The sequence below is a fragment of the Scyliorhinus canicula genome, chromosome 6, assembly GCF_902713615.1.
Source record: "Scyliorhinus canicula chromosome 6, sScyCan1.1, whole genome shotgun sequence".
Taxonomy (NCBI): domain Eukaryota; kingdom Metazoa; phylum Chordata; class Chondrichthyes; order Carcharhiniformes; family Scyliorhinidae; genus Scyliorhinus; species Scyliorhinus canicula.
The window spans coordinates 151,883,742-151,896,313 of record NC_052151.1 but is presented as its reverse complement, the minus strand read 5'-3'; the positions used below and the strand labels follow the sequence as shown (position 1 = coordinate 151,896,313).

Below are 12,572 nucleotides of genomic sequence, written 5' to 3'. Positions count from 1 at the left end.
AACGATACAGCAGAGAAAGCCATTGTTGTGGCTGGTGGCTTCAACACCATTTTTTCCGCCCGCTGCAGCACTGCTGAAAAATGGGAAAATTCCACCCAAAGAGGCTGCAAAGATATTTAGATAGGTTAAGTTAATGGTCATGAGAGCAGTACAGTGGCGCAGTGGTTAGCATTGCTGCCTCGTGGCGCCGAGGTCCCAGGTTCGATCCCAGCTCTGGGTCACTGTCCGTGTGGAGTTTGCACATTCCCCCTGTGTCTGCGTGGGTTTCACCCCCACAACCCAAAGATGTGCAGGCTAGGTGGACTGGCCATGCTAAATTGCCCCTTAATTGGAACAATGAACTGGGCAATGAAGTGACAGGTAGGGTGTAATGTGCTGAAGCGAGGTTATTCACTTCGGCAGAAAGATGAGAAAAGCAGATTTTTTTCTTAGGCATCGTAAAACTTGTAAATGTTCGTTGGATAATACGTTATATAGTCTTGTGCAAAGATCACAGGACGTTAGCATGCAGGTATACCAAGCAATCAGGAAGGCAAATGGCATGCGGCCTTTTTTGCATGGAGACTGGAGTACAAGAATTAGCAAGCCTTGCTACAATTGAACAAAGCTTTTGTGAGGTCAAACCTAGAGTTGACTGTATTGTGTGGAGTTTTAGTCTTTATAACTAAAGAAGGATTTACTTCCTTTGGATAGTTATAAGATCATAAGGAACAGGCATAGGAGTGATCCATTCAACCCTTTGAGTCTGCTCCGCCATTCAATAAGATCATGGCTGATCTGATTGTGGGCTTAACTCCACTTTCTTACCTACTGCACCCTACCCCTCTAAATCTTCAATTCCCTTGCAGATCTTAGCCTTGAATATATTTGCAATCTCCACCGCTCTCTTGGAAAGAGAATTCCAAAGACTAATGACCCTCTGGGAAAGTAAATTCTTCCTCATCTCCATCTTAAATGGGAGACCCTTTATTTTTAAGCTGTGCCCCTGGTTCTAGATTGCCCATTGGGAGAAACATCCTCGCAGCATCTACTCTGTCAAGCCCCCTTAGAATTTGATATGTTTGGAATATGGTGGAATTGGGCAGAAGATCAAGATCAATTGTGATCGTACTGAATGGCAGAGAGGGCTCGAGGGGGCGTGGTCTACTGCAGCTCCAATTTCATGCTGCAACTGGCTCAGACATCAAGCACTTCACCACAGAATGCTCCCGGGCAAAGTTCTAATTTTTCCCTTGCCTGGCAGGTGAGGCAAGGATGACTGGGAAGCTGAAACATAAAGTGCAATTGCAGGAAATGCACAGCAGTTCTGTTCAAGAATGGAGAAATTAACAATTTGAGTGTATCAGGAATGAAAACCGCAAGTTAAGTATTTAAATTAAAAAAGACAGAGAAATAAAGGAGAGGGTGATGCAACAGATACTATCTCTTTGAAATGTTTGCAGACTGCATAACAGAAAACCACAAGCTGACGGAGTGGATCATCTCAGCGAGGTGATGAAACAGCATTGAAAAACCAAAGGACATGCAAAGGTACAAAGCTGAAAAGATGTGGGAATGGCCCACACAGATATATAAAAAGACGTTTGGGAAGTGTGAAAAAGAAAAAGTAACTATAAATGTAAGAGACCTTGGGCGGGATTCTCTCCTACACTGCGGGATGGATTAGCGTGAACCACTCCGGCGCCGGGCCGCCCCAAAGATGCGAACTTCCCCGCACCTTTAGGGGGCAAGCCCTAACCTTGAGGAGCTAGATTCTGGAGCAAATATCCTTATATAATCCCATTGACTAGTTACTATTTACTTCTTGTCTCAGAGCTGAATTTCTAGAGACGTTGATGAAAAGATTGTATTGCGGGGCCTAATATTAAACCAGTTCAGTACTTTATCGCAGGAAACACGGCAGTCAAATTCTACATGAAGTGAGTATCAGCAACTCTGAAAATTCAGCACAGCCTTTCTATTTAATATTAACTTGCATTTATCTAGCACCTTTTAAAAAATTCATTTATGGAATGTGGGCGTCGCTCTTTGGACTAGCATTTATTGCCCATCGCTAGCTGCCCTTCAGAAGATGTGGTGAGCTGCCTTCTTGAACCGCTACAGTAGCTGAGGTGCAGGTACATCCACAGTGCTGTTAGGGAGGGAATTCCAGGATTTTGCCCCAGCAACATTGAAGGAATGCTGATTATATTTGAAGTAGAGAAGAGATTGCATCGCAGATGATAGAGAGAATGACAAATCCACAGCAGCAACCCGAGGTCGCAGTAGTCGACAAATCAGAGCAGTGCCCCATGTGGGAGGATGTGTTGAGAAAGTATTGAAAGGGGAAAGGATGGCCCCTTTGGCAGAATTTTTGTGCAAACACCGAGTGAGGTCCAGGAAAGATAGGACAAAGTTGGTGGGAGGATTTATGTAAGGTATATAAGAAAAATGCAGTTAAGTTCAGGGAGCCAACGGCAATAGTGTCTGCTTGGCACAGTTGCGAGGCACCGAGGAGGTCGTCGAGACGCTCCGCAGTTAGTAGAGAAGGAGGAAGAGAATGAGGGAAACAGTAAAGAAAGTGAGAACATTATTGAGGAACTCCAGGAGAAGTTAGCCGCCAAAGACAGGGAAATCACCGATGTTAAATGGGCCAACCAGTCTTGCATAGTAGACCTTAGCAGCTTTCAGACCCAGTATGACAAGGCCTATCAAGGCACACAGCGCACAGTCTTGATAAGAGAGGAGACTGAACACCAGGTCACCCAGCTAACAAAGAAATGCGCCGATTTACAGGCAGCTTTAAGAGCGCTCCACCAGTCCACTAAAGAACAAAGGCAGAGCACTGTTGACCACGTTAAATTCCAACGGATATAGATAAGCTCCAGTCGTTACTTTCATTTCAGAATGGTTTTATGTGTGCCTTGGGACAGATGAAGAAGAGATGGCAGATTGGGAATAGTTAACTGAAAGCGCGCTGAAAAACTGAAATGTATGTTAAAGGAACGGAAAGTCAAAAGCAGCCGCCACGCATCCCAAAAAGAAAGACACTGGCAGCACCGGCTGCACAGGTCGCACCAACCCCCACAGCTGCCTCGACACCCATGAATCCGATAACCACAGAGAGAAGGATTAGAGACCAAGCAGGTTCAGATATCACCTACACCACCCCATTTTCGGTAACCCAGTTAAGGGATGCTTGCGGTAAAATTACTCCATTTCAGCCCACCGCAGACCCACACAGCTTCTTTGTGGAGGTGCGCCAGCAAAAGGTCATGTACGGATTAGATGAGAGGGAGGAAGTAAATTGATTGTAATGAGTTTCAGCCAGTCGGTACGATCAGCTTTGCCAGAACCCCAAAATGTAGGCGGAGGAACCCTAGAGGAAATAAAGGCTGCAATATTAGATGCTATTGGATACAACAAAGGGGATCCGGTAGAGGGTTTGAACAAATGCAGCAAAAGAAAAGGGACCATCCTTTGACGATCGCCTCTGGATATATTTCAAGGCAGTATAAGTAAATTTAAACCGTGCTCACCTAGATGAGGAAGAAACCACAAAATGGTCCCATACCTTAGTTTCACATTCCACTGAAGCAGGTTAAAGGGTTTGCGCAAATTATGACCTGGCAGATACCATACATAATGAGATTTCGGTAGTTAGACACCTATCCAGGGCATGGGAACAGTCACTTCAGGCTCAGATGGACCAGAACGGATTAGAAGCCACAATGTACCCAGTCAGAACTAGCCAGGGACCCGCATGGATAAATGAGGACAGAAGAGAGGAACATTATCCCCGAGAACAGTACCCCAGAGCACAAACCCCAGCCCACGCACCAAGAGGTTCATGTTACACTTGTGGACAAGTGCCCGCGATTGCAGACAAAACCCCCCACCACACCACCAATGACCTCAACAGCCCAACCACCCAGAAACAATAGGCCAGACCACGATCGCCAGTCACGACAGCTAGAAGGCAACACACGCCCAATGCTTAACGTAAACGCCCGATCAGATAACCTCGCTTATAACTCCCTAGATTGACGGTATCCAGAGTCTCCAACATGGGTCTGTGACACGCGCTGGGGCAACGTCGGAAGGCTGGTAGTCACAGGCACAGTCCGGAGACAAACAGTTGATTTTCTTTGGGGCACAGGGGGATCGCAAACCACACTAAATTTGGCAAACCTATTCCAAAGTATTTCACTGTGCTGGACATCAGCAATGGTTTTTGGTCCATTCCCCTAGATCAGGCTTACCAATATAAATTTGCATTCACTTTTCAAGGGCAACAGTACGCGTGGACGTGTCTCCCCCAAGGCTTCCATAATTCCCCCTGCATTTTCCAGACAGCTAGCTGCTGGTCTTTCCAAATTCTCCCGTCCCGAATACCTGATTCAGTATGTAGACAACCTGCTCCTGCAAACCGATACCAGGGAAGAGCATGTGGCTCTATTGGCCGAATTACTAACCCTGCTCCAGTCCATCGGATGCAAGGTAAACGCCAAAAAGGCATAGATATTGAGGAAAAATGTACTTTATTTGGGCACCATTATTACCCACGGCAAACGTGAAATTGAACAAAACGAATTGACTCTATTGTGAAATTGCCCCTGTCCTGTAATGTAAGTGCACTCTGCTCATTTCTAGGTTTAGTGGGATACTGCCGAAATTATATTGATAGTTTTGCCACCAACGCCGCCCCGCTCTCAGAGCTTCTGAAAAAGAACACCCCATGGAATTGGCTTCCCCAACACGCAGAGGCCACCGCCGATTTAAAACGCGCCCTAGGTACAGCTCCCACTTTACAAGTCTTCGACCCCGACTTGCCCTATGCCATAGGGGTAGCAACCACCGACTGAACCCTCTCAGTAGTGCTCCTACAGGAACGCCACAACCAATTAGGATTGGTAGCCGATGCCGCTAGCGTTTTAGACCCCACACAGACAGTTACCTGAGGCTGGAATTGAACCCGGGACCCTGGAGCTGTGAGGTAGCAGTGCTAACCACTGCACCACCATGCCGCCTAAGGGAGGTTAATGAAGCAGCTAAAGATGGTTGGACCTATAACACTACCCCCCGAGGAACTCCTGCAGTGATGTCCTGGAGTTGAGAGAATTGACCTCCAACCACCACAACCATCTTCTTTTCTGCTAGGTATGACTCCAACCAGGGGAGAGTTTGCCCGATTCATATTGCCTCCAGTTTAGCTTGTGGTCCTTGGTGCTATACTCAGTCAAATGCTGCCTTGATGCTAAGGCAGTCACTTTTACGTCACCACTTGCATTCAGCTCTTTGTCCATGTTAGAATCAAGTCTGTAATGTGGTCAGGAGCTGAATGACCCTGGCGGAATCCAAACGGAGTTTCCATGAACAGGTTATTGCTGAGTAAGTGCTGCTTGATAGCACTGTTGAGACTCCTTTGCTGATAGAGAGTAGACGGATTAGGTTTTAAAGAACCTCTTTGAAGTGGGAGTGGTAGAAAGTCAGAGAGGTATAGGGAGGAAAATCCAGGGCTTACAGCTGGGGCAGCTGTAGGTATGGCCAGCAGTTGTGGAGGAATTAAAATGCAGGAATGTGCAAGAGGCCAGGTTTAGAGGGATGCAGAGATCTTAGAAGAGTTACCAGGTGGGAGGAGGTTGCAGAGAGAGGTGCTGGGGGGAATAAGGCTATGGAACAATTTGAAAATAAGAATGACAATTTTACAATTGAGGTGATGTTAGACTGGGAACCAATACTGGTCAGCAGGCACAGAGGAAATGAATGAACAATAGTTTGTTTGAGTTAAGACAGAGGTAGCAAGAGTTTGAGGTGAGCTCAAGGTTACAGAAACTGAGGGCGGTGGAGCAGCTGAGAAAGGAGAGGGGGGTCGATCTATGAATATGAAGAGAAGGCCAGCAGAATGCTTGCACAGCAGCTGAGAAAGAAGGAGGCAGCCAGGGGGATAGGGAAAGTAAAAGACGGAGATGGAAACCTGGTTGGAGATTCAGCAGGGGTGAATAAGGTGTTTAGGAATTCCTACAGCAGGCTGTACAGGTCGAAACCCTATACGGGGCTGGAGGGGATGAGGCACTTCTTGGAGGGGCTCAATTTCCCAAAGGTGGACGGGGAGCTGGTAGAAGGGCTGGGGGACCCGATCGGGTTGGAAGAGATAGTGGAGGGTCTCAAGGCCAGGCAGTCGGGTAAAGCCCCGGGCAGCGCCGGCCCTAGGGTTGCTGGTGCCCCGGGCAAGATGAACTTCGGCGCCCTTGGGGGGGAGGGGGGGGCCGAGGGGGGGGGGGGGCGGGTCCAAGGGGGGCGGGGCCGAGGGGGGGCGGACCCGAGGGGGGCGGGGGGGACCGAAGGGGGTGGGCGGGGGGAGCGGACCGAGCGGGGGGGGGTCGGACTGGGGGGGCCACCGCGCATGCGCTGGTTGGCACCGGCCCAACTGCGCATGCGCGGGACCCGAGTCTGGCGCCCCCTAGCACATGGCGCCCCGGGCGACTGCCCGAGTTGCCGGTGCCTTGAGCCGGCCCTGGCCCCGGGGCCGGACGGGTACCCATTTTAGTTTTATTAAATGTTCTCTGGGATATTGGGGCCGGTGTTGATGAGGATGTTCAATGATGCAAGGGAAAGAGGGGTGCTGCCCCAGACGATGTCACAGGCCAAGATTGCGCTGATTCTGGAGTGGGACAAGAACCCGGAGCTGTGTGGGTCCTACAGGCCGATATCCCTGTTGAATGTGGGTGTCAAATTGCTGGCTAAAATTTGGTCCTCCAGGATTGAGGATTGTGTTCTGGATGTTATTGGGGAGGACCAGACGGGGTTTGTTAAGGGTAGGCAGTTGGTGGCCAATGTAAGAAGGTTGTTAAACGTGATCATGATGCCCCCGGAAGGTAGGGAGATGGAGGTAGTGATCGCAATGGATACAGAAAAGGCTTTTGATCGGGTAGAATGGGATTATCTGTGGGAGGTACTGGGACGGTTCAGATTTGGGTGGGACTTTATTGACTGGGTCAGGTTGCTGTATCAGGCTCCTGTGGCAAGCGTACGGACGAATAGGACAACATCAAACTATTTTAGACTGCACCAGGGACGAGACATAGATGCCCCCTCTCCCCACTGTAGTTCACGCTAGCTATAGAGCCGTTGGCAATTGCTCTGAGTGCCTCAAGTGCTGGAAGGGGCTGGTCCGGGGTGGGGGTGGAGCACAGAGTCTCGCTCTACGCAGACGACCTGCTTCTGTATGTATCGGATCCAATAGAGGGGATTAAGGGGATAGAATCATGAAGATTCTAGGGGAATTTGGTCGGTTTTTGGGGTTTAAGCTAAATATGGGGAAAAGTGAGATGTTTGCGGTCCAGACGAGGGGACAGGAGAGGCGAATGGGGGAGTTGCCGTTTAGATTAGTGGGGGAAGCTTTAGGTTCAGTTGGCCCGGAAATGGTCCGGCTGCATAAATTAAATCTGGCCCGACAGGTAGACCAAATGAAGGACAATTTTCGGAGATGGGACACGCTCCCGTTGTCATTAGCTGGAAGGGTGCAGACGGTGAAGATGATGGTCTTCCCGAGATTCCTCTTTGTATTTCAGTGTCTCCCCATCTTTGTTCCGCGGTCCTTTTTTAAAGAGGTCAACAAAATGATCACTGGCTTCGTTTGGGCGGGCAAGACCCCGCGAGTAAAGAGGGAAATGCTTGAGCGGAACCGGGGAGAGGGATGGCTGGCGCTGCCAAACATCAGTAACTACTATCGGGCGGCGAATATAGCCATGATCAGGAAGTGGGTGATGATTCAGCATGGGAGCATATGGGGACGGCTTCATGCAAGGGCGCCAGTCTGGGGGCGTTGGTAACTGCGCCTCTGCCATTCCCGCAGGCACGGTACTCCACCAGCCCCGTGGTGGTGGCGGCCCTGAGAGTCTGGGGGCAATGGAGGAGACATGTGGGAGCAGAGGGAGCATTGGTCTGGTCCCCAATCTGTAATAATCACCGGTTTGCCCCGGGAAGTATGGATGGGGGGTTCCGGATATGTCGGAGAGCAGGGATTGAGAGGGTGGGGGACATGTTTATAGAGGGGTGCTTTCTGAGCATGAGGGCGCTGGAGGAGGTTTGGGTTGGCGAGGGGAAACAAATTCAGGTATCTGCAGGTGCGGGACTTCCTACGTAAACAGGTGTCAACCTTCCCGCTCCTACCGCTAAGGGGGATTCAAGACAGGGTAGTTTCCAGAGGATGGAGAAGAGAGCGTCTCTGACATTTACAAGGAACTTATAGGGTCAGAGGAAACGCAGACTGAAGCGCAAGTGGGAGGAGGAGCTGGGAGGAGAGATAGAGGATAGCCTGAGGGCGGATGCGTTGAGTAGAGTCAATGTGTCCGCAACATGTTCCAGGCTCAGCCTTATACAATTCAAGGTCGTTCACCAGGCTCACATGACAGCGGCCCGGATGAGCAGATTCTTTGGGGTGGAAGAGAGGTGTGCACAATGTGCGGGAGGACCGGCGAACCATGTCCACATGTTCTGGGCATGTCCGAAGCTTAGGGGATTTTGGCAGGGGTTTGCAGATGTCATGTCCACGGTGTTAAAAACAAGGGTGGCACTGAGTCCAGAGGTGGCAATTTTCGGGTTGTCGGATGACCCGGGAATCCAGGAAGAGAAAGAGGCAGACGTTCTGGCCTTTGCTTCCCTGGTAGCCCGGAGACGGATACTATTAGCTTGGAGGGAGTCAAAGCCCCCGAAGTCGGAGACCTGACTATCGGACGTGGCTAGCTTTCTCTGTTTGAAGAAAATTAAGTTCGCCTTGAGAGGGTCACTGTTAGCGTTCACCCGGAGGTGGCAACTGTTCGTCGATTTCTTCGTGGAAAATTAATCGTCAGCAGAAGGGGGGGGGGGGTAGTTTAGCTTAGAGTAGGGGGTTAATAAAGGTGGGAGGGAGACGGCTTTTGCACTATGTTTATAGTTTCATGTACATTGTTTATTTTGTTGTTGTTGTAATACCAAAAATACCTCAATAAAATGTTTATTAAAAAAAAGTTTATGGAAACTGCAAGAGAAAGAGTATTTCAATAGCTGCCCAGAGGTAACAAAGGTATAAATGAGGATATTAACACCGGATGAGGTGAAGTAATGGCAGTGGTAGGCTTTGTAATGATGGAGGACAAAGGATAATTGTTTATGGAGAGGATAAAGATATGAGGTGGTAGCTCAAATCAGGGTCATATAGGGTGCCAATGTTGCAAATGGTGTGATTCAGCTTCAAACAGTGACCAACGAAATGGGAAGTTTGTGGTGCAGCCATAGACAATAAATGGCTTCAGTCTTCCCAACACTTAGTTGGAAGAAACCTTTGCTCACCCAATTCTGGATGTCAGCCAATCAACCTGACAAATCAGAGGCAGTGGAGGGGTTGAAAGAGGTGGTGGTGTTGTAGTGCTGGGAATCATCAAAGTACAGGCGGAACCATGCTCCCTTATTTGAAAACAGCCAGCCTCTTCACACCCCTTTTTGAGCGAGGTCGTGGTCACTTATCTAAATATCTTTCTTTGGCTTTGCAACTATTATCTCTTTTGGATTGTGCCTCTGTGAAGCACATTGAAATATATTCCTGGTTGAGGGTGCTGTATAAGTGTTGCCTCTGTTGTTGTAGTGAGACTCCTTTACTAATTATAGTTGTTTACCCCATCATTGCGACACTTTAAACGTATGACAGGTCAATCACATAAAATACATATTATTCTGAGGATCTAATTTAGGAAATAATGTTATATGTGCAAATATGGCCTGATATGCCTCACAGTGAACACCCACTTATTAATTTTTTTAAACATAACAAATGCTCATTCACTTACGTCGAGTGATTCCAGGCAGTACCAGCAAAAGGCATGCTTGCAGTTTTTACACATCATTTGTGCACATCCTTCATCTCTTTCGATATAGACTTTGCATTTTGGGCAACGTTTGATTGGAACATCATCCGCCTCGTCATTTTCAAAGAATGAGCTAGGTGGGAAAAAAAAATCATTTTCAAAAAACGTATCTGGTTCCGACATCTGAAGAAACAGCAGAAAGGAGCTAACCACACACCAGCCACAGGATTCATTTACACCGAGTAGTCACTTATGGAAAACACTACTCTCGGAGCAAGAGACCGCCAATTTAAGACAGAGATGTGGAGGTATTTATTTCCTCAGAGTACTGAATCTGAGGAGTTCTTTACCACAGAGGGCTTTAGAGGCTGGGTCTTTATGTTCAAAGCTGAGATTGACAGAATTTTCACCACTGTTTTAATCAAGAATCAAGAGTTGTGGGGATGAGGCGGGAAAGAGGAGTTGAGGATTGTCATATCAGATCAGTCATGATCACATTGAATGATAGAACAGACTTGATGGACCGAATGGCCTACTTCAGCTCCTATCTCTTATAGTTTAACCTGTAAAACATTCAGTGTATTTAATTTTGAAAATGTCTTGTATGAGGAAATAAAACCTATCTACACAAATTGTTCAAAGAATTGATTCATATTTCTCATTTCTGACTTTGGCAGGTGCTTCATGTGTCTGAAAAATGAGTGATTTGGAAACTGGAATGCAGTGGCATGTCACCCATTCCATTTTAATGGTTCACCTGCCTGGTTTCCTGAGTGAGGGGTTAAAATTCCGACCATCATTCTCCGCATTTGATATTGAAATGTCCACGTGCTATCATTGTAATTGAGATGCTCTATAAGTGCCCAGGCCAACATTCCTCCCGCAGCCAACGCCACCATTAATGATCTGCCTGGTCATTTATTCATTTGCTGTCAATGGGATGTGTGTAACATCACAGTTAGGTTTTCCTGCACAATGCTGAGTATATATCGAAAGTAATTCTTTGCCTGAGGACAGGATAAGGCACTGGATATACACAAGTCTTTTTGTTTCTTCTTTACGAAAGGCTGTCAGCGGGCCTGCGCCCACTTCAGTACAAGCTGGACGTGCTTTGCTCCAGTTGAATCTTATAGTTTGAATGTGCTGGAACAGTTAATATTCAATACCAGTAAAATGAATATGAAATGTGGAATGTATCATGTTGGTGTTTTCTCTGGGCGGAATTCTCCGCTCCCGTGATGAATCGGGAAGACCGTCGTGAACTCGGCCGAGTTTCACAACGGCTCGGAGGCCGCTCTTCGCACCTTATTCACCCCCATCCGGGGGGCTAGGAGCGGCGCTCCGTTATTCTCGGCCGCCGGGCCTTGACGTGAATGACGCGACGGCGGCGCCTAAGTGACGTCAGCCGCGCATGCACAGGTTGGCCGGCTCCAACCCACGCATGCGCGGCTGACGTCACGACGGCTGATGGCTCCAACCCGCGCATGCGCGGTTGCCGTCTTCCCCTCCGCTGCCCCGCAAGACTTGGCGGCTTGATCTTGTGGGGCGGCGGAGGGGAAAGAGTACGTCCCTTTGAGACGCCGGCCCGACAATCGGTGGGCACCGATCGCGGGCCAGTCCCCTCCCGAGCACGGCCGTGGTGCTCACTCCCCTCTCCGCCCCCCACAAGCCACAAACAAGCATCTAGTGCCCATGTTCACGACGGCAGCGACCAGGTGTGGTTGCCGCCGGCGTGAACCGGTCGGGAACGGCAGGCCACTCGGCCCATCCGGGTCGGAGAATCACCAGTCGCCGTGAAAAGCGGCGAGCGGGGGTTGGAGAATTGCGGGGGGGGGGGGGGGGGGTCGTGAGTCGCCCGGCCCTCCCGCGCTTATCCCACCCGGCGTGGGGAGCGGAGAATCCCGCCCTCTCTCTTTGCAGCCAACTCCCCATATTATTACTGACATTACCAGACTTAAATCTGATTTTCTGCGAATTCTGTTTTAACCTAGGAGGGATGTCCGAGGTAGGTTCTTTACTCAGAGATTGGCTAGGGTGTGGATAGTGTAGTCGGACATTTCAGGAACTTTCAAGCGGTTATTGGATAGGCACATGGAACACTCCAGAATGACGGAGTGGGATAGCTTGATTTTGGTTTTGGACAATGCTCGGCACAACATCGAGGGCCGAAGGGCCTGTTCTGTGCTGTACTGTTCTATGTTCTATAACTGTATGGGCTGAATTTTACATCTGCAAATTGGGTGGACTGCCTCTTCTCCTCACTCCATCCCCCCAATATGGATGTAAAATAAAGTGTAATGACATTGGGTCAGCAATACAGCATCATCATGCTACCCTCCCAAATCGTGAAAAGTGAGTGGGCAGACAGTGGCAACCCGCTACCCCTTTTAAAGTAACTGCTTAACACATTAATTACTTGCAATTTTAATTGTCCGCTACACTTCTTGGGTGTTAGATGGTAACAATTTTTTTTTTAAATTTCCAATTAAGGGGCAATTTAGCGTGGTCAATTCACCTAGCCTGCACATCTTTGGGCTGTGGGAGTGAGGCCCACGCAGACACGGGGAGAATGTGCAAACTCCACACGGACAGTGACCCGGTGCCGGGATCGAACCTGGGTCCTCGGCGCTGTGATGAGTCTAACAACTTTGGCAGTGTTTTACGGCAGCTTTGACAAGACAGCAAATGGGGGAAGGAAAGGCCTGCCTGGCAGACCTTTGTTACAAACATATGAATTAGAAGCAGGAG

General features: G+C 48.8%; 1 protein-coding gene across 1 annotated transcript in view; it reads right to left on the bottom strand.

The window, feature by feature from the left end:
* LOC119967584 (probable E3 ubiquitin-protein ligase RNF144A-A) overlaps positions 1–12,572 on the bottom strand; it is a 125,984-nt gene that overhangs the window by 16,722 nt on the left and 96,690 nt on the right. Inside the window, exon 6 of the mRNA XM_038800299.1 lies at positions 9,807–9,957. Within this exon, the coding sequence (XP_038656227.1) occupies positions 9,807–9,957 (151 nt within the window). The remainder of the gene's footprint in view (positions 1–9,806; positions 9,958–12,572) is intronic.